General features: G+C 47.3%; 1 protein-coding gene and 1 pseudogene across 12 annotated transcripts in view; one reads left to right on the top strand and one right to left on the bottom strand.

Moving 5' to 3' along the window:
- Positions 1-4,985: 4,985 nt before the first annotated feature.
- The window catches only part of LOC100338575 (zinc finger protein 69 homolog), a 32,164-nt gene continuing 9,994 nt past the window's right edge, over positions 4,986-27,155 (top strand). The window contains exons 1-4 of one of the 12 annotated variants that reach the window (XM_070078686.1): positions 4,986-7,351; positions 9,365-9,519; positions 23,341-23,710; positions 25,454-25,539. In XM_070078686.1, coding sequence (XP_069934787.1) covers positions 23,584-23,710; positions 25,454-25,539 — 213 coding nt within the window. In that variant the 5' untranslated portion in view covers positions 4,986-7,351; positions 9,365-9,519; positions 23,341-23,583. Of the gene's footprint in view, positions 7,352-8,795; positions 9,272-9,364; positions 9,520-21,262; positions 22,229-23,276; positions 23,711-25,453; positions 25,540-27,155 lie in introns of those variants that run through there. The other 11 variants (XM_070078685.1, XM_008265507.4, XM_008265505.4 and 8 more) reach the window with 11 other exon arrangements.
- On the bottom strand, positions 8,745-9,281 carry LOC127493679 (transcription factor SOX-15 pseudogene; annotated as a pseudogene).

Genomic DNA, 27,155 nt, shown 5'->3' with positions numbered 1-27,155 from the left:
GGCTTGCTTGCCTTGAAGTAAGGAAAGGAACGTCAAGCAAAGAATGGAGAGGAGGAAGTTCTTTGGGTTCTTCCCTCACCAAAATAATACACGGAGGCAGTACTACATCTCCGGGGAGTGCAGAGATTTAGACTCCACAGATGGCAGAGTGGTGACTGCTGTCACACGTCCACTTGGATGTCAGCCTAGCTGGTATGGAAGGAGGGTGCATTTGGAAGAAGGACACAGCCTATCATTACCTCCAGCAGGTGGGGATACCTACTGCATGCTCTTCCAGAAGTTAGTTATTCCCTCTTGAATCAAATCAGGAAAGTTCCTGACTCCTGCTCTCCAGCTATACAGCAAGACAACTGGGGAGGGAGGCCACCTATCTTCATAAACATGCCAGAAGCACTTTGCTTTCTGATGCTTGCTTTGGTTGAACAGGATGAGTTTGCCACCCCGTCTAGATCCATGCCATAATTTTAGTCTATGGCGGTTTTGACTCTCTCACTATGGTATATCATATCTTCCAAAGATGGTCACAATAATCCACCTTCAATCCTGTCAGACCTGTGACACTGTATGATCCTACTGAAATGTGGGGTCTATTTCTCTTTCCCCTGCAACTTAAGTGGACCTTTATCATTCCCTTGACCAAAAGAACATTGTAGCCCTGACACTGTGTGACTTCTAAGGCTGGGCTCTAAAAGGACAATAGTGGGGGGTCGGCGCTGTGGTGTAGTGGGTAAAGCCACTGCCTGCAGCACCAGCATCCCATAGGGGTGCCAGTTTGAGTCCCAGCTGCTCCACTTCTGATCCTGCTCTCTGCTATGGCCTGGGAAAGCAGTGGAAGATGGCCTAAGTCCTTGAGCCCCTGCACCCACGTGGGAGATCCAAAGAAGCTCCTGGCTCCTGGCTTCAGATAGGCCCAGCTCCAGCTGCTGCAGCCATTTGGGGAGTGAAAGACCTCTTTCTCTCTCTCTGCCTCTCTGTAACTCTGCCTTTCAAATAAATAATCTTAAAAGAAAAGAAAAGAAAAGGACAACAGGGCCTCTTCTTGCCTCTCTCTTGCCCTTTGATCCCAACCACCAAATTTTGAGGAGGCCTAGGCCCCAGGTGGGTGTCCTGGGAACAGCCCCAGCAAAGCTCACATGGTGATACATAAGCCTTCACATGCTTCCAGCCCTTTGCCCTCGATGCTTCCATCTTGACTCCCAACACCATGGAGCAAGCGCAAGCTGTATGTACTGTGTCCTGTCCAATTCCTGACTCATGGAAACTTTGAGAGATAATAATTGACTGTTATTTTAATCAGGAAGTAATGGGCAGTATATAACATATATAGAGTCCTGTCACATCAGTGAGTTATTTTGAGTCCTGTTGGGAAAACCTCTGTAAAGTAAGGAACAGTTGCTGAGTTTTTAGCCCTCCCTATTAGAAAAGGAATACTATGCGGGACTTGGTGACTCTCTTTGGATTTGTGAAGCACATGTGTCATGTTCGGTTCAACCAATTTTTTGGGCAACTTGAAGAGCTGCCTACTTCAAGGGGAGCCCAGAACAACAGCAGTCTCTTCTTGTTCCGGCTACAGAAGGAACCCCAGCCCTTATGGGTCAGTAGATCAGTAGTAGATCAGATAGTGTATGGAGACTCCCACAAGCCCCAATCAAAGAACCACAAAGGAGACAACTGTGGCTTCTGAAATGTTGCCTTCTTGGGTAAGTACTTCCATACTTGGCCCTGACAGAGATGGAACCCCAAGTCATAACCAGCATGAGAGGGGTAGTGGTCTGCCTGAGCCATGCCCTTGGGAACCCCCACCCCTATGTCAGTATCCTTAGATCTTTTTTCATAAACCGACTGGAGCTATTGAAGAAGTTCTTTCAAATGCTGCCCAGAGAGTACAGCCAAGGGGAAGAGCACTCTGGGAAGTTGGGAGTCTGAAGTTCAGCATAACTCAAGCCATTCTCACTTTCAGGATTCTACCCTGTCCTCCACTGTGCCTGGGGTCTTTCAGTTCAGTGTATCCTCTCCTGGACAACTCCTTCAGCTTCCTGACTGTAAAGTAGTGCAGGCATACTAGGAATCTTTTTTTTTTTTTTTTTAAGATTTACTTATTTATCCATTTGAGAGAGTTATACAGAGAGGGAGAGACAGGGAGAGAAAGAGATCTATCTGCTGGTTCAGTCCCCAAATGACTACAGTGGCTGGGGCTGGGCAAGGCCGAAACCAGGAGCCAGGAGCCTCTTCTGGGTCTCCCACATGGGTGGAAGGGGCCCAAGATCTTGGACCATCTTCTGCTGCTTTTCCCAGGCCATTAGCAGAGAACTGGGTCAGAGGTGGAGCAGCCAGGACATGAACCAGCGCCCATATGGGATGTTGGCATCACCACAACACCGAGCCCCGGATGGTAAGACTCCAACTGCTCCTGCAGCAGATCTGCCACTGTACTCTATTTTCAACATTGCGTTCACTCCCCATTTTCAGAGGTACCCCCGACGATGACCAATCTCTTTGCTTTCTGGGATCCCACAAGGGAAGTTGAGGTTTCTCTGTGTGTGACTCTCAGCTGTCGGGCAGGAAGAGCGACGGCGTCTCTCGACAAGAAACACCAGAGACAGGCCTGATGAGCATGTCTGTTTATTAGCAATTAGGCACAGATTTTCACAGGGTAAGAGGGGAAGTAAAAACCTGGGGTAGTAACAGCAATTTTTTTTTTTTTTTTTTTTTTGGACAGGCAGAGTTAGACAGTGAGAGAGAGAGAGAGACAGAGAGACAGAGAGAAAGGTCTTGCTTTCCATTGGTTCATCCCACAAGTAGCCGCTATGGCCAGTGCATTGTGGCTGGCGTGCTGCGCTGATCTGAAGCCAGGAGCCAGGTGCTTCCTCCTGGTCTCCTATGCAGGTGCAGGGCCCAAGGACCTGGGCCATCCTCCACTGCACTCCCAGGCCACATCAGAGAGCTGGACTGGAAGAAGAGCAACCGGGACAGAATCCGGCGCCCCGACCGGGACTAGAATGCAGGGTGCTGGTGCCGCAGGCGGAGGATTAGCCTAGTGAACCATGGCAATTCTATAGGGCAGAAGGGGCAGTATGCCAAAAGACCCCTAACCAATCGACTTACAGGTCACATAAGCCAAGTGGGCCCCTGGGCTCCTTTGTGCAACCAGGCCATATATGGAATGTGGGAGTTGCTTATTGGCTCTCCGTTTATCAATCATAAAGGCATGGCCACAAGGCTCCCAACAGGAAGTGGGGGTGGGGGAAATACGCCTAGAGCCCCTGCCACCTGCCAGCAGCCAGGCTGTGGGGTCCCTCCCGGGAGGCATGGCGTGCCATGCCCTCTCATCCTCCTACATGGGCAGGACAGGCAGTCCCACAGGATCACCCACAGGAAGTTGGGATACTTCATGACCTTCCCCACTGCCCACTCAGAATCCAGCCTTCTCATAAGTCTGTCACTCCTCATCCACCTGTCTTCCATTTTTCAAAGTTTTGTTTTTCTTCTTTTCTGTTCAATTTTCTCCTCTAAGTTTATGCCTTAGTTTTAAATATTTACTTTTATTTAAGTGGCAGAGAAGCAGAGAGAGAGAGAGAGAGAGAGGTCTTCCATCCACTGGTTCATTCCTCAATTGGCTGCAATGGCTGGAGCTGTGCCAATCCAAAGCCAGGAACCAGGAGCTTCTTCTGGATCTCCCATGTGGGTGCAGGGGCCCAAGCACTTGGGCCATCTTCCACTGCTTTCTCAGGCCGTAGCAGAGAGCTGGATTGGAAGTGGAGCAGCTGGGTCTCGAACCGGTGCCCATATTTGATGCTGGCACTACAGGTGGCAGCTTTAGCCATTACGCTGCAGCACCGGCCCCAAACCTTTAGTTATGATTCATCATTTTCTAAACATCAGAGAATTCATACTGGAGAAAACCATAGGGTTGTAATGAATGTGGAAGAGCCTTCAGCTCTATTTCATCACTTATTAGACACTGCATGACACATTTAAGAAGAACCTTTGGCAATCATAAGTGAAATATACTCACTGTCGAAGAATCTGTACTGGAGTCAGAGCCTCTAAATCAGTGGCTCCCTGACTTGCCTTTCAAGAACCAACATTTTGTTTTAAATTTTAATTTTATTCTCTTGAAAGGCAGAGTGATGGAGAGACACAGAATTAGATCACCAATCCACTACTTTACTCCCCAAATACCTAGCTCTAGCCACAGCTGCACCACGCTGAATTCAGGAACCAGGAACCCAATTCAGTCTCCCGTGTGGATGACAGAGACCCAACTACTTGAGCCATCACTGCTGCTTCTCTAGGTGCTCACTCGTGGGAAGCTGGGATAGAGAGCAGCGCTGGATTCAAACCCAGGCACTTCTGGTGTCATCTTACCACTGTGCCAAATGCCTGCCCCCAATAATTCTTTTTAAATGGCATTACTAGCTACTAATTTTGCCATATTAAAACATTATCAGGGACCAACACTGTGGTGTAGCGGGTTAAGCTGCTGCCTGCAGTGCCGGCATCCTATATGGGCGTGGGTTTGAGCCCTGGCTGCTCCACTTCCCATCCAGCTCTCTGCTGTGGCCTGAGAAAGCAGTGGAGGATGGCCCAAGTCCTTGGGCCCCTGCATCCACGTGGGAGACCTGGAAGAAGCTCCTGGCTCCTGGCTTCAGATTGGTGCAGCTCCGGCCATTGCGGCCAATTAGGGAGTGAACAGTGGATAGAAGACCTCTCTCTCTCTCTCTCTCTCTCTCTCTCTCTCTCTCTCTCTCTGTATCTCCTTTTCTCTGTGTGTAATTCTGAGTTTCAAATAAATAAATCTTGAAAAAAAATTATTAGCAAGGCCGATGCTATGACACAGTGATTAAAGCCCCAGCCTGCAGCGCCGGCATCCCATATGGGTGCTGGTTCAAGTTCTAGTTACTCCACTTCCTATCCAGCTCTCTGCTATGGCCTGGGAAAGCAGCAGAAGATGGCCCAAGTTCTTGGGCCGCTGCACCCACCTGGAAGACCCGGAGGAAGCTCCTGGCTCCTGACTTCAGCTCGGCCCTGGCCATTGCGGCCATCTGGGGAGTGAACCAGCGGATGGAAGACCTCTCTCTCTGTCTCTACCTCTCTCTGTAACTCTGTCTTTCAAATAAATAAAATAAATCTTAAAAAAAAAGATAACCATAATTCCTTAACACATATTGATGACTTTTTAAAATTAGATATATTGAGATTGGTGGTTGCCATTTAAAATTTTTAACTGCCACTTTGCCAAGTGTACAGTATTAGATTTAAAAATGTGCCCTCAGTCAAGTGGGAGAGTTTTAAAAATAGCCCCAGAACAACAATACAAGGAGTACACCAAAGGGGACCAGGGAAAGTGACTGCAGGAGCCATATTGAAGCAGAGAATGATGGGAGAGGAAGTGCAGAAACTGACTTCTAATACTTTGCCATAACTTTTGGAGAGATAGGTACTGCATTCTTACATAATTGGAGGTAGGTCAGGCTCAGCTACTTACTGTCTTATGTGGAGAGAGTGAACAGTTCAATTGCCAGAGCATTGTAGGTTTGAAATAACCAAAGCTGTAAGTCGAAAATGTATACCAGTATCAAGATTTTTTACTAGTGTATACCTTAAAAACAGACATCTGTTGTCCGGCTCTGAAGTTCTCACACAGCGTTGGTGGGCAGAAGGAGTGGGGGATATGTGTTGTTCCCCACATTTGTTCCAGCATATTTCTGTGGTCAGACTCTGAGGATATGGGTTTCTTTGCCTGATTCTTTTGGTGAGAGACATAACTGTAGCTTTTCTACAGCCTCTGCCTCTGGATCTGATGTAGTCTTGTGGCTTAACAATACTACCCCTGTTAACAGTGCCACCTTTGCATCGATAGCCCAGAGCTCTGTCCTCAAGTCCAGGCTTATTCCCGCTTTGTGCTGGCCACTGTGCTGGCTGTTCCTTACATTCTGTGCCCTTACCCTGTCATCTGCACATCTCTGATACCCAACCTGGCCATGCAACTGAACAAAGCCCCCCTCGTTTGCATGGCTCCTCCCCACTAAAGCAATAGGGCCCTACCATAGGAAGACCCCAGCCAGGGTCATCAGGGAGGCCTCACCTGCACCCCCACCTGAGCTCCAGGGTGGGGCTAGGCTGGGGCCCACCCCTCCCCCAGCTATTTTATGTCTGTAATTAAATATGTTAAAATAAAGTCATTATTGTAACCCTTCATCCCCTGAACTCCAGCACTCCTCTTCACTCCTCTTAGCCTGTGCTTTTTTTTTTTCCCGTATAGCACATCGTCTTGAAACTCATTAGGTACTTTATATATGTATCATGTTTATTGTTCAGTATTGTTTCCCCCTGCTAGAATGTAAATTCCATGAAGGTAGGCATCTTTGTTCAGAGAGAGCAATCACAAGTGCCTAGAACAGTGCTCCGTAAATGTTCATTGAATTGTTTTGATTTGAATGGGATTGAACCATGGCTACCTCGTGACAACAGACAAGTGCAATCCCTTTACTTTCCTACCTAGGTTTTATAGGTGAGAAACTTTTTGCAAGGGAACCAAAATTTCCAGTTCTCTAAAATTGACATACTGTAAGATAGAAGGGTATTTTTTAGTTAATTTGCAAAAAATGCAACTAAATATAGTTGAGAAGCCACGCAAATTTATCTCTGTTTTGTGAGCCTGAGTAGATAAGCAAAATATGTGAGTTGGGGGCAGGTAGTGAGAGAGAATATAGCAGTAGACACGAGATCTCAGCAATTTTGGGGTAGTGACCAAACAGAGTGGTGATTTAGCCTGCAGAAAAGTCCTCCAGCAGAGCCAGCACTGTGGCGCAGTGGGTTAAAGCCCTGGCTTGTAGTGCCGGCATCCCATTTGAGCGTCCCTTCTAATGCACCAGGGAAAGCAGTGGAGGATGGCCCAAGGCCTTGGGACCCTGCACCCATGTTGGGGAAGAAACTCCTGACCCCTAGCATTGGATCAGCTCAGCTCTAGCCATTGCGGCCATTTGGGGAGTGAACCAGTGGATGAAAGACCACTGTCTCTACCTCTCTCTCTTACTCTGTCTTTCAAATAAATAAAATAAGTCTAAAAAAATTAAAAAGTCCTCCAGCAAAAGGAGGCTCCCAGGAAGGCTAAGGCCTTGCATGCACTGGACCTCATGGAGGACAAGGGGCTAGGGATGGGGCTCCATGAGATTATGCTCCTGAGTCCCCATATGGCACAAGTTCTGCCTCTCATGCCTCTTTTCATCCTATTGCCTTTTCCTCATTCCGGAGGAGACTTGAGGTTTATCTGCAGGAAGCACCTACGCTGGAGTTGGGGACACAGTCGAGCAGAGAGTAGGAGAAAGCAGGGAAAGCGGATGTTAAGGTAAGGCTGCACACTGAGCCCTGGGGTCCTCAGCCTCCTTTCGGTGGTCTCCCAGCCCCTCCCAGCGGGGGCTGGAGGATTCTCCCCTGGAGAAACTAGATCTTCCCAAAGAAAAAGATCTTTTGGGGACACTTTGTTGCAAAATCAAGGTCAGTTATCCAAACATCCTGCACACAAAGACCAAGGATTCAAACTCCAGAAAGAGAAGAAATGAAAGGTAGGAAATAAATGCATGCACAGGACAAATTTGCAGAATTGAAGGACACAAATCTTCAGAATAAAAGGGCCCTCTCTCGGGCTGGTGTTGTACCCCAGCTGGTTAAGTTGCCTGCAACGCCTGCATCCCGTATGAGTGCTGGTTACCGTTCTGGCTGCTCCATTTCTGATCCAGCTCCCTGCTAATGTTTCTGGGAAAGCAGCAGAAGATGGCCCAAACACCTGGGGTCCTGCCACCTAGAAGGGAGACCTGGATGGAGTTCTTGGCTTTGGCCTGGCCCAGCTCTGGCTGTTGTGGTCATTTGGGGAGTGGACCAGCAGATGGAAGATTCTCTATCTGTGTCTATTCTTCTATGTTAGTAGTGCCTTTCAATAAATAAATAAATGGTTACAATGGCCAGTGCTGGACTAGGCTGAAGCTGGGAGCCAGGAGCTTCACCCAGGCTCCCTCATGGGTGTAGCAGTCTTTCCCAGGCACATTAGCAGGGAGCTGGATTTGGAAGTGGAGCAGCCAGTTCTCCAACCAGCATCCATATTGGGATGCCAACATCACAGGCAATGGCTTAAACCAGTACACCACAATGGCAGCTCCAATAAATTCGTTTTTAAAAAAATATTTATTTTATTTATTTGGAAGAGTTACAGAGGGAGAGGTAGAAACAGAGAGAGATCTTCCATCCGCTGGTTCACTTCCCAGATGGTCACAATGGCAGGAACTGAGTCAGTTCAAAGCTAAGAGCCAGGAACCTACTCTGGGTCTCCTACATGGGTGCAAGGGTCCAAGGACTTGGGCCATTCTCTGCTGCTTTCCCAGGCTATAAGCAGGGAGCTGGATCAGAAGTAGAGCAGCCTGGACTCAAATTGGCGCCCATATGGGATGCCAGCGTTACAGGCCGGGGCTTTAACCCACTGTGCTACAGCATCAGCCCCAATAATTTTTTTAAAGGGTCCTTTGTGTGCTCAGCAAAGGAAATATCAACAGCTAACATGCATTGTGCCCTTAGAATGTGCTAGGACTGTTCTAAGTACTTTATTTTTGATCGTACAAAACTGTGTTTTATCCTATGAAGACGGTAAGTGTGTTGTGAAAGGGCTGGCTACAGGCTGCCTCTGAGCTGTGGCCCAACACTGGAGAGGAGGTGCAGCTTGTACGGGTGTGTGTGGCTCTTAGGGGTGCCTAAGATTTATAGAGGGAAGAGCTATTATAGTTGCCAAGCAGGTAGGTTGTCGAGTTGGTGTGGGGCTGGTACCCAAAGCCTCTGCTGCCTTGATTGACTGCGTACACCGGCCCCCAGAGCAGGCCACCGTTTCCCGGGCTGGCGTTAGCAGGTCTGGCGCCTGAGTTACTTGTAATCGGGGTGCTTGCGCAGGTGCCTGGCACGGAGCCGCTTGGCCTCCTGCACGAAGGGCTGCTTCTCAGCCTCACCCAGCAGCTTCCACTGCGTGCCCAGGCGCTGGGGACATCTCAGAGTCGTGCATCTTTGGGTTCTGCTGCGCCATCTGGCGGCGCTGAGCGGAGCTCCATACCCTGAACAAGCTCGAGGGCCACTTCACCTTCCCCTGGGAAAGCCTCCTCCGCCGGCCCCTCGCCCCGGAGACCACTGCTTTGCAGCTCTCTCTGGCTCCTGGGATCCCGAAGATGAGGAGTAGCCGCTGTGGGAGCGAGAGGCTCCAGGCTCCAGACCAGGGTCTGCGAGGAGCCAGGTAGCACCATGAGTAGGGGGGGAGCTTCAAGTGGGCATCCTAAAGGCTGTCCCCTCTAGTGAAGCAGTGACCCTGAAATGTCTCTCCAGGCAGGCTGAGTCGTCGCAGAGAACGAAACTTGGGTCCTTGAAAAGTGTAGCTCACCCTCAAGTCCAGAGTTCTCCAAGTGGAGTCTCCTCCCAACCAATCCGGCATACTTTGGAGAGTCAAATGCAGGATCCACTGGCTGGTACCCGAAGACTGGAGCGGTATTCCCCTTTGCTTCTTGCCTTGAGGTCCCCCAGCCCTGTCCCTCTTCCCATACCCACTGCCGGGACCCGACTGATGAACCTTCTGTGAAGGCGGTAACGCTGCTCTGTGGGTCCCTGGTGTTCCCGCCCGCTGCTGGGCGCCGTGGTACTGCTGGCCTCTCCCACCCCGGCTCAGTGTCTGTGGCTCTGTTCTGAGTACTTTAAACACGGTAATTCATTTCATTCTCAAAATAATCCTCTGAAGTGTGTAGTGTTATTCCTTCAAAGCTAAAGATAGGGAGACATGGGGCCAGCATTGTGGAATAGCAGGTTAAGCTGCCGCCTGCAATGATTCGGGCTCCTGCTCCAGCTTCCCATCCAGTTGCCAGCTAATGGCCGAGAAAAGCAGCAGAAGATGGCCCGAGTGCTCAGGCGCTCCTATCCAGCTTCCAGCTCTTGGCATCAGCCTGGCTCAGTCCTGGCTGTTGAGGTCATCTAGGGAAGTGAACCAGCAGATGGAAGATCTCTCCGTCTCTCCGTCTCTCCGTCTCTCTCCCTCTCTCCCTCTCCCTCTCTCTGTAACTCTGACTTTCAAAGGAAGGAAGGAAGCAAGGAAGGAGGGAAGAGAAAAAGAGATAGAGACACACAGAAGTTAAGCAAGTAAGAACACCCAGGCAGCAACCTAAAGGCTTCTGGGGCAAGTTTGGCCATCAAAAACCCTTAGACTCCTCACAGCAGTAATCCAGCAATGTCTTCAGGATTTTGAGAAAAATGACTTTCAGCCTAGAATTCTATGCCCCACCATCTACCAAATCAAGGATAAGGGCAAAATTAATAATCTTTAGATGCTCTAGGTGCCAACAGTCATCTCCCATGCACCGTTTCATAGGAAGCTACAGGAGGATTGCTCCATTAAAATAAGGGAGGAAACAGAAAAACAGGCAGTCAGAGGAGCCAGAGGACTTGGGTCCCCAAGCAGGAGGGCAGAAAAGAGACTCAGTTTCCATGTTCATAAAATGGACAATTAATACCCAGTGTCTGGGATTCACCTAGAAAAAACTTTCCTTAAATATATATTCATCTACATTTTCTTCATGAGTTACTTCTAAGAGTGTGCTGTTCCATTTTTACATTTTTGGTATTTAACTCATCACTCCATATGTCATTTATTTTTGTGACTTTGGTGAACATCCACCACTGACAAGGTTATTTTCTAAATTTTGAGTTTGTGTTTCTACATCTAGTACAATGTAAAGTTTAAACATTCTCTTTCCCAAATTTCTAGTCCATTATCCGAGAGCACCTTGTATGTCATCCTTCTCAACTCCATAAAATGTGTGACTTTATTTAGAACTAAACCATGTCTGTGAAATGGGTACTATTATTCCTCCGACCCCTCTATTGTAAATGAAGACACTGAAGATCTGAGAGGATAAATATCGTGCCCAAGAGTTCATAGCTAAGGGGCCAGTACTGTGGCACAGCAGATAAAACTGCCGCCTGCAGTGCTGGCATCCCATATAGGCTCTGGTTAGAGTCCTGGTTGCTCCACTTCCAATGCAGCTCCCTGCTAATGAGCCTGGGATAGCAGCAGGAAATGGCCCAAGTAGTTGGGTCCTTGCACCTATGTGGGAGACCTAGATGAAGTTCCTGGCTCCTGGCTTCGGAACTGCCCAGCTTCTGCCATTGAAGCCCTTTGGGGAATGAACCAGCTGATGGAAGGTTTCTTTCTCGTTCTGTCTCTCTCTCTCTCTAACTTGACTTTCAAATAATCTTTAAAAAAAAAAAAAGTTCAGGGGGCCTGCACCGTGGCTCACTTGGTTAATCCTCCTCCAGTGGAGGATGGCCCAAGTGGTTGGGCTCCTGCACCCGCATGGGAGACCAGGAGGAAGCACCAGGCTCCTGGCTTCAGATCAGCGCAGCTCCAGTCGTTGCGGCCATTTGCGGGGTGAACCAACCGAAGGAAGACCTTTCTCTCTGTCTCTCTCTCTCACTGTCTGTAATTCTACCTGTCAAATAAACAAATAAAATCCTTTAAAAAAAAACCAGAAATGATAACATTCAAAAAGTTCCCCAAACCTCCTTCCAATCACTACCACCCTCCAAACTATTAACACTACAGGTTAATTTCATTTATTTTTCTACTTTATATAATGGAATCACACTAAGTGTACTCTTGTGTCTGGGTTCTTTCACTTAATATTTGTGAGATTCATCAATATTCTGTGTAACTTGTTTATTTTCACTGTCCTCAGTCATGAATATATCCATATTTCTTTACCCATTTCACTGTCGGTGGGCATGGAGTTCTGCTATGAACATTCTAGTACACCTATTTTGGAGAACATATATATGCATTTTTGTTAGGAACTTAGCCAGGAGTGGGATGCCTGAGTCATAATGTTCAGCGTTAGTAGGTAACACCAAATGCTTTCCCAAAATAGTTGTACCAATTTATACTCTCAACAGCAGTGTCTGGAAAATCTGGTTCTTAACTCTAACCTGGATTAATTTACCAATTTTTCCCTTTATGTTTAACACTTTTTATCCCATGTAATAAATCTATGCCTACTTCAAGTTCATAAAAACATTATACTTTCTTCCTCTTTATTTTAAGATTTATTTATCTGAAATGCAGAGAAAGAAAGAGAGAGAGAAAGAGAGCGAGAGAGAGAGGTTTTCCATCCACTGGTTCACTCCCCAAATGGCTGCAACCCCCAGGGCTGGTCAGCTGAAGCCAGGATCCAGGAACCTCATCTGGGTCTCTCATGTGCACGCAGGGGCCCAGGAACATGGGCTGTCCTCCACTGCTTTTCCAAACTCATTAGCAGGGAGCTAGGTGGAAGTGGAGTAGCCGGGACACGAACTGGCATGCATGTGTAATACTACTATTGCATGCAGTGACTTTACCTACTACACCATAACACTAGCCCCATACTTTCTTCTAAAATGTTGTATTGTTTTACCTAGATCACCAATCCATGTGGATTGATTTTTGTGTATGTTACAAAGTATGAGCTGGCCAGCGCCGTGGCTCACTAGGCTAATCCTCCGCCTGCGGCACCGACACCCCAGGTTCTAGTCCCGGTTGGGGCGCCGGATTCTGTCCTGGTTGCTCCTCTTCCAGTCCAGTTCTCTCCTGTGGCCCGAGAAGGGTCACAGAAGAAGCCAGGAGGAAGCACCTGGCTCCTGGCTTCGGATGGGCACAGCGCGCTGGCTGTAGCAGCCATTTTGGGGGTGAACCAAGGGAAGGAAGACCTTTCTCTCTGTCTCTCTCTCTCTCTCACTGTCTAACTCTGCTTGACCAAAAAAGAACAAAGTATGAGTAAATATGAACATTCAGTTGAACCAGCACTGTTGTTAAAAAGATCCTCCTTTCCCCACCTGTGGCATAAATAATGTTCTTTGTGTCTGAACTCTGTTCCCTTTCTTTGCCCAGTTTATCTATTCTTGCACTAATACCTACCTCATTCTTTTTACTATAACTTTATAATAGATCTTCATATTCAATAATATGTCTCCCAGCTAAAAGCATTTTATACTGATCCCAATTCAGTGTTAGTGAATATTTCTACCCTTCTCCAAGGTGCTCAGAATGCTTTAACTTTCACCTTCTTCCTAATCTATGTGGTGTGGTTCCTGGGTATTTTAATTCTGTGTTTTAAAACCTCACAAATTATTAAGATTTTAGTGCTATATCACATTATGCTCATTCAAATCTAGATATACATTTTCTGTGTTCTTTGTTCTTCTTTCCATTTTGCATCTTTGTCCTTTTGCCTGGAATCATTTTCTTTCTACCCGAAGTTCAATTTTAAGAATTCTCTGTAATATAGTCTGATGGTGGCAGACTGTTTTTGGTTGTTTGAAACTATCTATATTTCACCTTTATTCTTTTCTAAATAGCTAAGTCCTTTAATTTTTTGTAAAGATTTATTTATGGGCTGGCGCCGTGGCTCAATAGGCTAATCCTCCACCTTGCGGCGCCAGCACACCGGGTTCTAGTCCCGGTCGGGGCGCCGGATTCTGTCCCGGTTGCCCCTCTTCCAGGCCAGCTCTCTGCTATGGCCAGGGAGTGCAGTGGAGGATGGCCCAGGTGCTTGGGCCCTGCACCCCATGGGAGACCAGGAAAAGCACCTGGATCCTGGCTCCTGCCATCGGATCAGCGCGGTGCGCCGGCTGCAGCGGCGGCCATTGGAGGGTGAACCAACGGCAAAAGGAAAACCTTTCTCTCTCTGTCTCTCTCTCACTGTCCACTCTGCCTGTCAAAAAGTAAAAAAAAAAAAAAAAAAAAAAAATTAAAAAAAAAAGATTTATTTATTATTTATTTGAAAGGCAGAGTTACAGAGAGAGAAGGAGAGACAGAGAATCTTCTATCTGCTGGTTCATTTCCCAAATGGCTGCAACAGTCAGGACTGAGCCAGAGCCAGGCTGAAGCCAGAGGCCAGGAGCTTCTTGGTCTCTCATGTGGGAACCCAAGCACTTGAGCCACACTTCACTGCTTTCCCAGGCACATTAACAGGAAGCTGTGTCAGAAGTGGGACAGCCCATATGGGATGCTGGCACTGTAGACCAGGGCTTTAACCCGATGAGCCACAGCACCGGCCCCTCACCCTTATTCCTGAAGCAATCCACACCCCCCATCTTTTTACTGTGAATTGAATTCTGAGTTGTCAATTATTTTCTCACAAATCTGAGAATTTCATTCCATTGTCTTTTGGCTTCCATTACTGCTAATTATGTTGGCTGTCAATATGTTACCTGTGTTAGTTATGTTTGCTTTGGTTTGGCCTTGCCATTTTATTGGTCACTGACTGATGCTTACTAAATAACACTGAACCTTAATTGCTTAAAAAATAAACATTTTTAAATTTTCAAGTTTTCATGAGACAAAAATTCAGAAGCCGATTAAATGGAAGGTTCTGGCTTGGTGAGCAGTCAAGATGTCAGCTAAGGTTGAAGTTACCTGAAGGCATGACTGGGGCTGTGTGTAGGCTTCCAAAGTGGCTCACCCATTTGACTAGCAGACTGATGCTGGTGACTCGGCTGGCTTTCCCCAGAGCAAGCAAAGAGTCTGCAGCATAGAAGTGTCTTTCATGACTTAGCTCTTAGCTTTGCAAAGTGTATGCCATCACTCCCACCACATTCTAGTCTTTAGAGGAAAGTCTGCCCTCACCTTTAAGGTGAATATCCACCTACTGGAGGAAACAGTGGACATATTTTAAAACAACCACAGCCACTTGTAAGATTTTGTCTTTATTATTTTGCAGTTTTACTGTGATGTAGCTAGGTATGGATTTCTTTTTTATTTATCCCACTAGTGAGCTATCTTTTTTTTTTTTAAATATTTATTTATTTATTTGAAAAGCAGAGTGGGGCCAGCACCATGACCATGATGCAGTGAGTTAAGTTGCTGCCTGCGATGCCAGCATCCCGTGAGCACCAGTTCAAGTCCTGGCTGCTCTGTGTCTGATACAGCTCCCCGCTAATGTACCTGGAAAAGCAATGTGGAGAGCCAGATGAAGCTCCTGGCTCCTGGCTTCAGCCTGGCCCAGCTCTGGCTGTTGCAAACACTTGGGGAGTGAATCAGTAGATGGATGATCTCTCTCTCTCCCCCAACACTCCCTTTCTCTGTCACTCTGCCATTCACATTTAAAAAAAAAAAAAAAGAAATACATCTTTTAAGAAAGAACAAATTTGGAAGGCAGAGAGAGACGGAATCTTTCATATGCTGGTTCATTCCCCAAATGCCCACAACAGTCAGGAATGGGCTAGGCTAAAGCCAGGAGCCTGGAACTCTATCCAGGTCTCCCATATGGGTGGCAGGAACTGAAGTACTTGAGCTATTACCTGTTGCCTCCTAGAATACACATGAGCTGGATGTTGGACTGGAAGCAGAATAGCTAGGATTTGAACCAAGTACTCCAATATGGGATGTGGGCATCTCAAGTGGCTGCTTAACCCACTGTGCCTCAGCACCCACCCCTATATGTTTTTTTATACCTGTGATCTGGTTGCTTTCATAGTTACTCAGCAGTTATCTCTTTAAATACTGTTTCTGCCCTAGCTTCTCTCCTCTTCAATTTGTTAGACATTTTCACTGTATACTTATATCTCTTGTCCTGATATCTGTATAGTTCATCTTTTTAAAGAATTTTTATTTATTTTATTTATTTGCATTTTATGTAAAAGGAAGTGAGAGAGAAAAATAGATATCAACCCTGATCAACTGCTTTACTCTCCCAAATGCCTGCAATAGCCGTGACTGGGCCAGGTCAAAGCCAGGAGCCAGGAACCCAATCTGGGTCTCCAGCATGGACAGCAGAGACCCAAGTACTTGGTCCATCATTTGCTGCCTCCCAGTGTGCACATTAGCAGGAAAATGCAATTGGCAGCTGGCGCCACAGCTCAATAGGCTAATCCTCTGCCTGCGGCGCCGACACCCCAGGTTCTAGTCCCGGTCGGGGTGCCGCATTCTGTCCCAGTTACCCCTCTTCCAGGCCAGCTCTCTGCTGTGGGCCGGGAGTGCAGTGGAGGATGGCCCAGGTGCTTGGGCCCTGCACCCCATGGGAGACCAGGAGAAGCACCTGGCTCCTGCCTTCGGATCAGCCAGCCTTAGTGTGCCGGCCGCGGCAGCCATTGGAGGGTGAACCAACAGCTAATGGAAGACCTTTTTCTCTGTCTCTCTCTCTCACTGTCCACTCTGCCTGTCAAAAAAAAAAAAATGCAATTGGCAGCTGGACTGGGATTTAAGCAGGCACTCTGATCTGGGCTGCAGGCATCCAAGCAGTGTCTTAACCACCGTAGCAATGCCTGTCCCCATTTTTCTTCTTCTTTCCTTCCTTCTTCCTTTCCTTCATTCCTTCTTTTGCTTCTTTTGTTTTTTTTTTTTTTCTTTTTTTTTTTTTTTTTTTTTACCTTAAAAGGCAGAGTGACACGGAGAGGGAGAAAGATTTTCTGTCCTGTGGTTCACTTCCCCAATGTTACAGCAGCCAGGACTGGGCCAGGCTGGGCCAGGAGCCAGAAATTCCATCTGGGTCTCCCACATGCTTAGCAGGAACTCAAGTATTTGAACCATTTGTTGTTGCTTTCTCAGGCATATTAGCAGGTTGCTGGATTGGAAGCAGAGTAACCAGGACTCAAACCTGCTCTACGACATGGGATGCTAGTGTGGCAATCAGCAGCCTAACCCACTGTGCCACAATGCCTGCACCCCTAAATCTTTTTTCTTAATGCTCCTTTCTAGATTATCTCTTCTGACCCATTTTCATTTTCATTTATTCAGTATTCAGTTATTTCTAATATGCAGTTATAATCCATCCACTGAATTTTAATTTTGTTACTGTATTTCTGAGTCATGGAATTCCTATTTAGTTCTTTTTTACATCTGCTCTATCACTTTTTTTTTTTTTTTATAGTTTCTGGGTGTTATGGGCCTAGGTATCTTAATCTTTATTCAAGGTTCTTACTCCCAAAGAGATAAGAATTCCGAGCAGAGGTATAAATACAGTGCACAAGTGAAGCGGGCTTTAAACAAGACTGAATATACATTCATTCATGAGTGTGGGCCACCCCATACAGAGAGATACCCATCATGAGGGGGCCAGAGAGCTGCCTATGAGGACAGAGTAGGGGAGGAAGCTAGAAAAGGATCCATAAGCATGATCAAGAGCAAAAGGAGGGGCCAGCGCCGTGGTGTAGTGAGTAAAGCCACCGCCTGCAGTGCTGGCATCCCATTTGGGTGCCGGTTTGAGTCCCGGTCAGAAGGTCCTGGCTCCTGGCTTCAGATCAGCGCATTTCTGGCTGTTGTGGCCATCTGGGGAGTGAACCAGCGGATAGAAGACCTCTCTTTCTCTCTCTCTCTCTCTCTCTCTCTCTCTCCTTTACTCTCTGTGTAACTCTGACTTTCAAATAAATAAATAACTCTTAAAAAAAAAAAGGAGCAAAAGGAGGGTCTCTTTATGAGACAGGGAGTGACATACCACATATACAAATGGGGTGGAGCTTATCATATGTGAGGCTTTCTGGGGGTTCATGTCCCCTCCATGTAGAATTTAATTTCCATGTGGGCATCATGGTGTCTCCTCCTTCCTGGTCCTGGATGAGACACAGATGCATCATGGGCAAGTAGGTATACTATATTAACAGATAAAGGAGTAGAGTTACAACATAGAGCTGGCAGAAATTCCAGCTCACCTATTCCTACCTTCCTGCCTTACTTCCCCCACCGCAGGAGGCTGCCAAAATTATCTAAGTTATCTTTTATTTCTCTAAAAAAAGAAAATAAATTATTTTATAGTTTGGGTCTGCTAATTACAAAATCAATTGTTTTTTGCAGGTGTGTTTCTGGTGTATGTATTTCTGTCGGCTTTCACTGAGCAAGTCTTATTTTCTTGTGTACTTGGTTGTTTTAAATTCTGTACTTGGCATTATTTATGAAAACATATATGTAGAAACAATTTAGGGACTACAATTTTTTTTTTTTTTTTGACAGGCAGAGTGGACAGTGAGAGAGAGAGAGACAGAGAGAAAGGTCTTCCTTTGCCGTTGGTTCACCCTCCAATGGCCGCCGCGGCCAGCGCGCTGCGGCTGGTGTACCCTGCTGATCTGATGGCAGGAGCCAGGTACTTATCCTGGTCTCCCATGGGGTGCAGGGCCCAAGCACTTGGGCCATCCTCCACTGCACTCCCTGGCCACAGCAGAGAGCTGGCCTGGAAGAGGGGCAACCGGGACAGAATGCGGCACCCCGACCGGGACTAGAACCCGGTGTGCCGGCGCCGCAAGGCGGAGGATTAGCCTAGGGGACTACAATTTTAATACTTTCCATCAAAGAGGGTTTTTATTTGCTTTGGCCGGTATCTGATGGTACCACAGATACAACCTTCAGTCTGCTTCTTGAGTTAGGCAGTTTGCATCCAACCTGAAAATTCCTCTGAAGCTGTTCCACTTCGAATTCATCCTGCTGGGGTACCAGTCATTGTAAGGAAGGTCTTATATTTCACTCCTCATTCATTGTGGGTTTTTTTTTTCTTTCATTGAACTACAAAAGGTAGGTGGTAATTTTCTAGCTAGGTAAATGCCCTCAGGGAACTCCCTGGATCCTGGCTTTTCTAGCTTTTGGTCCAGTAATTCCCATATCTTAGATGCCTTGTTATAGGTTCAGATCTGTTGCCCTCAAGTTCCTGGGTTGTAACCCTAATCCCTTGTACTTCAGGGTGTGTATTCCGAGAAAGGGCCTTCAAAGAGGTGATCAGGTTAAAATGAAGCATCAGGATATGCACTAATCCAATCTGATGGGTGACCTTATAAGAAGAGGTAATTTATCAGCCCTTAAGGCATTCTGGTCTGGCTGAAAAGCCCACAGAGCATTTCAGGCATGGAAAGCCAAGACACTGTGGCAAAAAAAAAAAATGTCCTACATGAAGGACCTCTGTGAGGTGAGGCCCCAGTGGAAAGAAGTGGTCATCAAAGAAAGAGGTACTTTTCTCTGAAGGGAGGAGAGAACTTCCACTTTGCTTATGCCTTTGTCTAAATTCTGATCAAGTCTGTGGATTCAAAAGGCTTCCATAGCCTAGGCAGCTCATGTCAAGAGCCTTAGGTGATCACTGATGTCATACATAAGTGTTAATTATTAAATTAACAACAGGAGTCACTGTGCACTAATTTCCCATGCAGGACCTCTGTCCTCAAAGAGTTGTATTTTGAGAGTTAACAGTAAACTTGTTCTTAAAGATTTATTTCATTTTAGTGTATTAAGTGGAGGATATTCTTATGTACCATAAGTTTTAGTTATGCCTAAGTGTCCGACCATTGTTTATTTTCTTTGTGCTTCCTTAATTAATGATAAAACTTGTTCTCAAGAACTTATTTTCTTTTGGGCCGGCGCCGCGGCTCACTAGGCTAATCCTCCGCCTAGCGGCGCCGGCACACCGGGTTCTAGTCCCGGTCGGGGCGCCGGATTCTGTCCCGGTTGCCCCTCTTCCAGGCCAGCCCTCTGCTGTGGCCCGGGAGTGCAGTGGAGGATGGCCCAGGTGCTTGGGCCCTGCACCCCATGGGAGACCAGGAAAAGCACCTGGCTCCTGGCTCCTGAACTTATTTTCTTTTAATGTATTAAATGGAAGTCTCTCTCTCTCTCTTTTTTTTTTTTTTTTTTGACAGGCAGAGTTAGTGAGAAGAGAGACAGAGAGAAAGGTCTTCCTTCCTTTGGTTCAGCCCCCAAATGGCCGCTATGGCCAGCGCACTGCACCGATCTGAAGCCAGGAGCCAGGAGCTTTGTCCAGGTCTCCCATGCGGGTGCATTGGGCCATCCTTTACTGCTTTCCTAGCAGAGAGCTGGACTGGAAGAGGAGAAACCGGGACAGAATCCGGTGCCCCGACCGGGACTAGAACCCGGGGTGCTGGCGCCACAGAGGATTAGCCTAGTGAGCCGCGGCGCCGGCCTCCTAAATGGAAGTCTTATGTCTCATAAGTTATAGTTATGTCCAAGTGCTCACAAATGATATATCATTCTTAGATGCTTCTTTAAAGTTAATTAAGTTTGTCAAAAAGAAAACAGAAGTGAAAGTAACTTCAAGATGCAATGACTTTGAACAGCGCTTGTCTCGACTGTTGGAACAGTTTTTTTGTGTGTGTGCAAATTGTTGAACTCTTTACTTAGTATAGAATTGGTCTTCTGTGTGTAAAGTTAATTGAAAAATGGATCTTAGTGGAGAATGGGACTGGGAAAGGGAGAGGGAGGAGCTAGAAGGGTGGGAGTGTGGGTTGGGGGGTATGGTAGGTGTAATCTCTATATTCCTAAAGCTGTACCTATGGAATGCATAAAGTTTGTATTTGTTAAATAATAGGTTTCTTTGGGGAAAAAAGTTAAAAAAAAAAAAGGTAACTTGTCCCATCAGCTTTTGCACACCACCGTCCCTTCTCTTCTTTGACAGCCAGGCTGCACATTTTATTTGTGTTTAAATAAAACCTTGGGGGGGGGGATTGGACATATAGAGAAACATCAGGGGGTAGGTGTTGTGGCTCAGTGGATTAAGCCAGTGCAATGTCTGCCCCGAGTCCAGCTGCCCTGCTTCTGGTCCAGCTTCCTGCTAATGCACCTGGGAAGACAGTAGATGACAGCCCAAGTGCTTAGGCCTCTGCCACTCATGTGCAAGACCAGGATGGAGCTCCACACACATCCGTCAAAGATACACCAACACCCCGAGATGTAGAAACATGGACAGCCTGGGCCTCGACTTCCCTCCTTGTGAGCTGCAGGCATCTTCTGCCTGGGGACAGGGCTAGGAGTTAAAAGGGCAGCTTTTGAAATCAGACAGCCTGGCTGGAGTCCTGGCACCTGCACTCAGAAGTTCTACAGCACTCTGCTCATTTATAATAGCTGTACTTCACGGGGTTGTAACGCTGACTGAGACAACAGCGCCTGCTGTTGTGCACATTGGGAGAGCAGACATTCGGAGAGGGAACCAGCAAATGGAAGATATCTCTTAATCTCCCACTAAAACTGTCACTCTGCTCTTCAAATAAATAAATATAAAATCTTAAAAACGGGAACACCAGGAGGAGAAACAAAACCTGCCTCGCTTTTCTTGGATTTCTAGCCTCCACAGCCCAGAGAAGGTAAATTTCCGCTGTGTAGGCAACGCAGTCCGGCCTTTTTTACGGCAGCCCTAGCAAACTAATACAGCCTTTAAGAACATTAAAAAGTACCGATTTCAGACCGTTATTTTAAATTTTATTGTTTTCTAAGACTCTCAGCATTGCCAGGGGTTTTATGTATTTATTTTTCCACTTACAATCATCAACTAATTTCACTAGAATTAAGTTTCAAGAGAACAAGAACCGAGTTTTGCTTATTGCTGATCACCACAGCCGTTCACAAGAGAGCTGCCCGATGAATGAATGAATGAATGAATGACAGACAGACAAGGCTTCCTCCCCGGAAGGGCCGGCCGGCCACGTGGTCTCTCGGGGCGCACCGTCAGGAAACCCAGGCCCCAGCGGCAGGGCGGCCGCGGACCCCAGCTCCCAGAAGCTCTCGGGGGTGAGCGGGGGCGCGCGCGGCCTCGGGGCTGCTCCGCCGGCTTCCGGCTTCCGGGTTCTCGGGCGCGCGCTGCGTCCCCGGAGAGGGCGGGCTTCGCGGCCGCCTCTTGGGGGCGGAGCCGTTAGCCGAGCGTGAGGAGCCCGCGGTAGGACGCGCAGGCGCCCGGCCGTATCCGTAGCGGGACCGCGTGGGGTGGGCTGGAGCCGGGCCCCCCAGCTGGGCCGGGGGGCAGCCGGCGGCTCGGTAGACCTGGAGGTTCAGTCCCGAGGCAGAGGCCCTGGGAGACGTCGGGCTGCGGCCTAAGGAGGCGGAAGCTGGGGGTGGACTTAGCCGCTGCCGCTGGATCCGGCACTAAAGCATCAGCCAGTGAGGTGTGTCCTCGCCCGGCCCCGCCAGGAGCCGGTGCTGAGCAGCCTTCCCAGCCGGCGCTCAGCCCCGCCGGTGCTGTGGCTGGGAAAGCCCACCGCCCTAGGCCTACCCTTGATGGCGCTTTGTGAAAGACCCGTGTCCACTCCGGAGGCCGATGGCCCTCTGGGCTTCATGACTTTTGGAGAATGATTGCGTTGGGTGGAGAGGTGATCGGTCCATAAAAGGCTGGGAGAGACACGATCCGTTAGCACCCAGCCCTCCTCCGAAGAGACGCTGCGGCTGACAGCTCTGGTCCTGCCTGCCTCCGTAGCGCAGCGGGTGAGTGGGGGCCTCTCCGCGTGGGGCTGTGGTCTGTAGGTCCGAGGGTGGCGTGGCTGGGAACACTGAGAACGGAGCGTCTTCGCGAGGAAGCTGCTCGGTCACCAGCTGTTTGATAAGTTCAGATTCCAAAGTTTCTGCACTTCGGCAATGAGACTTTTTCTATACACAGGACATTTTCTGCAAGGCTCCAGGACGCGCATAGTCACGTAGCCTCCTCTTCCTCCCGCCAGACTTCCAAAAGTTGGGCCGACTCCCTTTCCACGGAACTAGCGCCGTTCTCGGAGCCCCAGAGGCACCTGTTCATATAGTGCGGCTGGGAGGAGGTGGTGGATTTGGGCTTTTCCAGATTGGCCTGCTACTGGCAGCGCTGCAGGGATCCTCCTTATATGTTAAGAAGTATATTTTCTGCATTTGAAGGCACCGCCCTCTCCCCCAACTTTAACCTTTCTTGAAACCAGGATGCCTCTCACCAGGGAGGTCCAAAGGAAGTTGCCCGCTGCTGAGCACCCGCCTGGGTGATGCTGTGTCTGCCCCCTGTGCTCACCCCACAGTGCTGTGCCCGCTGAGATACTTGAACTGTAATTTCAAGCCTTTAGTTGTTTTTCTTTTAAATAACTTAAAAAGATAATTATATGATACAGCATTAAAATAAAAGGCTTGTTGTAATTTTTATTAAGGATATGTTGTATCCCCAGCGTTGTCTCAATCAGCGTTACAACCCCGTGAAGTACAACTATTATAAATGAGCAGAGTGCTGTAGAACTTCTGAGTGCAGGTGCCAGGACTCCAGCCAGGCTGTCTGATTTCAAAAGCTGCCCTTTTAACTCCTAGCCCTGTCCCCAGGCAGAAGATGCCTGCAGCTCACAAGGAGGGAAGTCGAGGCCCGGGCTGTCCGTGTTTCTACATCTCGGGGTGTTGGTGTATCTTTGACATATGTGTGTGGGACTGAGAGACAGTGACAGCCAAGAACACTGATTGTATTACTCCTGCATGGGGCCAAGTCTCTGTTTGGGCTTTTTTGTGGTTTATCGATGTATTTCTGCAGGTTCTGGAGTTGTTACATGACAGGCACTTCTGGGTCCCTCCTTTCTTGCCTTTTGCTCCTCTAGAAGAATATGCGCTCAAACCTACCCAGCCGGCTGCCTGCCAGGGAAACAGTGCTCTGTTTAGGAGAGGAATCCATTTTTCACAAGTGTGCGACTCACAGCAGCCTCCAGGAGCCACACAGACACAAGGAAGTCGTCAGGGCAGGAGACTGTGACCTGGGGATGACCACCCAGCTGTGACGCTTCTCCTCCAGGTTCGGCAGTGTCCTCTGCAGAGCGGGCAGGCCCGCCCAGGCGGGCATCAGCATGCCGCAGCAGCTCCTGATCTCCCTGCCCACCAAGGCCAGCGCCTGGGTGAAGTTGCAGCATCCAAAAAAGACCAAGGAGGGCACGCCCCTGTGGGAGGATGTGACTACGGTGTTTGAAGGAGAAGGTGAGGATGAGGGAAGAAGCTGGTCTCATCTGTGTGTGAAAAGATGGATATACACTTCATTGAGCTGGTCTCGTGGCATGGAAACTGGGGGAAGAAGGTCTTTGGGGTTCATGCTTGGGGCTTTTGGGAAAAGCATAGGTGTGAGAGAAAATACTGGGATCCCAGCCCAGGCTCCTTGTGACTTGTGCCGAATGCTGTTCCCATCTGTCCTCACACAGGACAGGAAGACAGATGCAGAATGTCCCCATCAGTGGCTGCTAAGAGTGGGGATGTGACTCACAAGGTGGAGTTTGGGAGGCTGTCAAAATTTTCTTCCCATTAAGTCCTTCAAGGGTTTTCCTGTACAAATTCCAGTTATTTTTATTCCAAGCCAGCGTTTTCTCAAGTATCAGCTTTTTCATGTCATCAGGAGAGAGACAGCAATGACAGGCCTTATTACCTTCATTTCACCTTGAACCCTGTGGGTTCCCAGGGAAACATGTCCAGGATCACACCTTATTTATTTATTTAAAACAATTTTTTTAATATTTACTTAGTTATTTGAAAGGCAGAGATAGAAGGAAAGAAAGAGAGAGAGAGATCACCCCTTATTTAGAGATGTGGTCAAGAGTACAGAGGTGGACAGAGGAATCCATGTGTGTCATGTGCTGTCTTAATTCCTACCTTTAACACTTAAGATTCAGCCAGTATTGTGTTATTTTTGTTTTTGAAGAGGATGGCGTGTTTCATTTTTATTTGAAAATTTTGTTTATTCTCATTTTATTTGAAAGGCAGAGGGAGAATGAGAGACGTAGAGACAGACATAGAGCGATCTTCCATCATCTGGTTCACTCCCCAGTGCCTACAACAGCCAGGGCTGGGTTAGGCCAAAGCCAGTAGCCTGGAACTCAATGTGGGTCTTCCACGTGGTTGGCAGGGACCTCACTACTTTAACCATCATTTGCAGCTTCCTAAGGTGCACGTAAGCAGAAAGCTGGGTCAGAAATGGAGGAGCCGGGATCTGAACTAGGCACCCTGATATGAGATGTAGTTGTCCAGAGTGGCATCTTAACCTCTGCCAAATGCCTAACCCTTGGCTAAACATCCTGACAGATGAAAATAATAATTCCCTGATTACTAACTGATGAAGATAGACACAGATTAAAATAGTGGAAGGACAGCCTTAGCAAAGTTCTTGGGGAATGTACAGGAGTGGGAACTTCTTCTGACTGTCTGTATCTAAACAATTTTCACAAGCCAGATGTTGTTGAATTGGGCCTAGAATGTGTTAGTTTTTTTCTAGGTTTTGGGAAAGGATACAAAAATGGATACCTTGCAGAATGATTTAGAGAATGGGAAGTATTTAGTCCAACAGGGTGAAGAGTGTGATGGGTGGGTATGTCGCATGGATAAAGGATGGTAGTTTAGAGGTAAGCAGTGTTAAAAAAATATGCTTAGGGCAGGTCATAGAGTGCCTTTGAATCCCATGGTAAAATGTTTGGATTTTTCTTTCTTGTCCATGCTTTGAACAAAGGGGTGGCCTGATGGGCCAGTGGTTTGGGAGCAGCTTCGACCGCTGGGAAATATTAAGTGCCAAGAGTCCGTGCTGCAGGTCCTCCTCATCAGGAGGCTTTGGGCCACTCTTGGGTCCTCAGTGGCCCTCTCTGTGTGAGTGTGGTAGAGGAAGAGCCGCGCTCCCTGGATCTGCATTCTGTCTGGGGGACATGGGGAGAGGCAGACCTCATGGCTCTTTCCCCTCGCCAGCTCCGCTGTCTCAGGACACTGAAGAGGCCCAGGAAGAATGCTTAGAGGCTGAAGTGACCCCTGGGTTCCTGGCAGCAGAATCACAGGTGGGTTGGAGTTTTCTCTCTTTCTTTCTTTTTTTTTTTTTGTTGTTTTTAACATTACTTCTCAGAATTTAAGATTATAACCTGTCTTTTGTGTGGGAGAGGAGTTTGAGACTAACAAATTTGACCTAGGGCACTTAATTCAAGTTATTGTAGTAGAGAAAATTGGGTTTCCATGGTGGCAATTTCCTACTTGTAGTGGCTTCTCTCCTTGTAACTTGTTTCTCACCAACATCTAGATCTAATACTGAGATAATTTCTGTAGAGAAAGCAAAATCAGTGATAAAATTCTAATCCGCCCCAAAACCAGTAGGTGCCACTTAGGATCTAAGACAAAGGTCAGTAAAATACTCAGAATGCAAATGGGTGAGAACATTCGGATGCTCTTAGAGACGCACAGGTAGCCTGTGATCTTTGACAGGTGACCCTATCACAGCTGGGCAGCAGAGGTCAAGTCGTAGCCACAGAAGTGAGAGGAGAAGTGGTCAGTTGGCACAGAGACACATTAGACCGGCTGGGCAGAGAAGGCAGGAGCCCTGTCCGAGGCAGTTATAATAGGGTGGCAGAAGTAGGGGCGTCTTACCCGGACTGCTGGAGACACAGATGACATAGAGGGGACATTACAGAATAAACGTAAAAGAAAGAATTTTAAAGATAATGTTACTGGAGGACAGAAGAATTTTAAGTGAAAAGAACTTGGGTTCTGGGGGAAGGTAATAACAGGATTTGATTTTCTCTCATCTTGCTCAAGTGACCTGGGGCAGGTTTTTTTTTGTTTTTTTTGTTTTTTTTTTTTAAGCTATTTGCAATCTCAGTTTCCTTAATTGAGAAGTTCAGGGGCTGATATCTGACTTGTAGAATTAAAATACATTCCAGATTAATTTACAGTAATATGGGAGAAGTAATGCTACTAGTCTTATTATTTGAAGATTATCTTGTCTCTACATCCCCCATATCTGGAACCTCTCACTTCCCAACACTTATCAAAAACTGATGGGATTTTTAAAAAATATTTATTTAAAAGACAGAGTGATAGAGGAGAGACAGATACACAGAGTGAGAGAGAAAGAGAGATTTTTTCATCTACTGGTTTATTCCCTAAATGACCACAGTGGTTGGAGCTGGGCAAGGCTGAAACCAGGAGCCTGGAACTCCATGTGGGTCTTCCACGTGGGTAGCAGGGACCCATGTACTTGGGCCATCTTTTCTGCTTTTCCAGGCACTTTAGCAGGGTGCTAATATCCTTGAATTTTTGTCTATTGGCATATCAGTTACTGAGAGAGGAGTGTTAACATCTCTGATTATTGAGGTTTTTGCTTATTTCTTGCTTTAGTTCTGTCGATTCTGCTTTTCTTATTTTAAACTTTTGCCATCAGATGCATAATCACTTAGGATTGTTGTCTTTTTGATGAGGTGCTGCTCTTATCATTAGGGAATGTCCCTCTTTTTGCCTAGTAATATTCCTTTTCCTGAAGTCCCCTTTGTCTGATTCAGTATATCTCTTTTAATTCTTTTAATTATTATTTACATGGTGTGGCTTTCTTCATCTAAAGTGTGACCTTGTTAAATGTTAACTGATGGGGCCAGCGGTATGGCATAGCCGTAAAGCTGTTCCCTGT

Source organism: Oryctolagus cuniculus, chromosome 7, assembly GCF_964237555.1.
Source record: "Oryctolagus cuniculus chromosome 7, mOryCun1.1, whole genome shotgun sequence".
NCBI classification, from domain to species: Eukaryota; Metazoa; Chordata; class Mammalia; order Lagomorpha; family Leporidae; genus Oryctolagus; species Oryctolagus cuniculus.
Note: the sequence above shows the minus strand (reverse complement) of the source record. Positions and strands in the feature narration are given on the sequence as shown.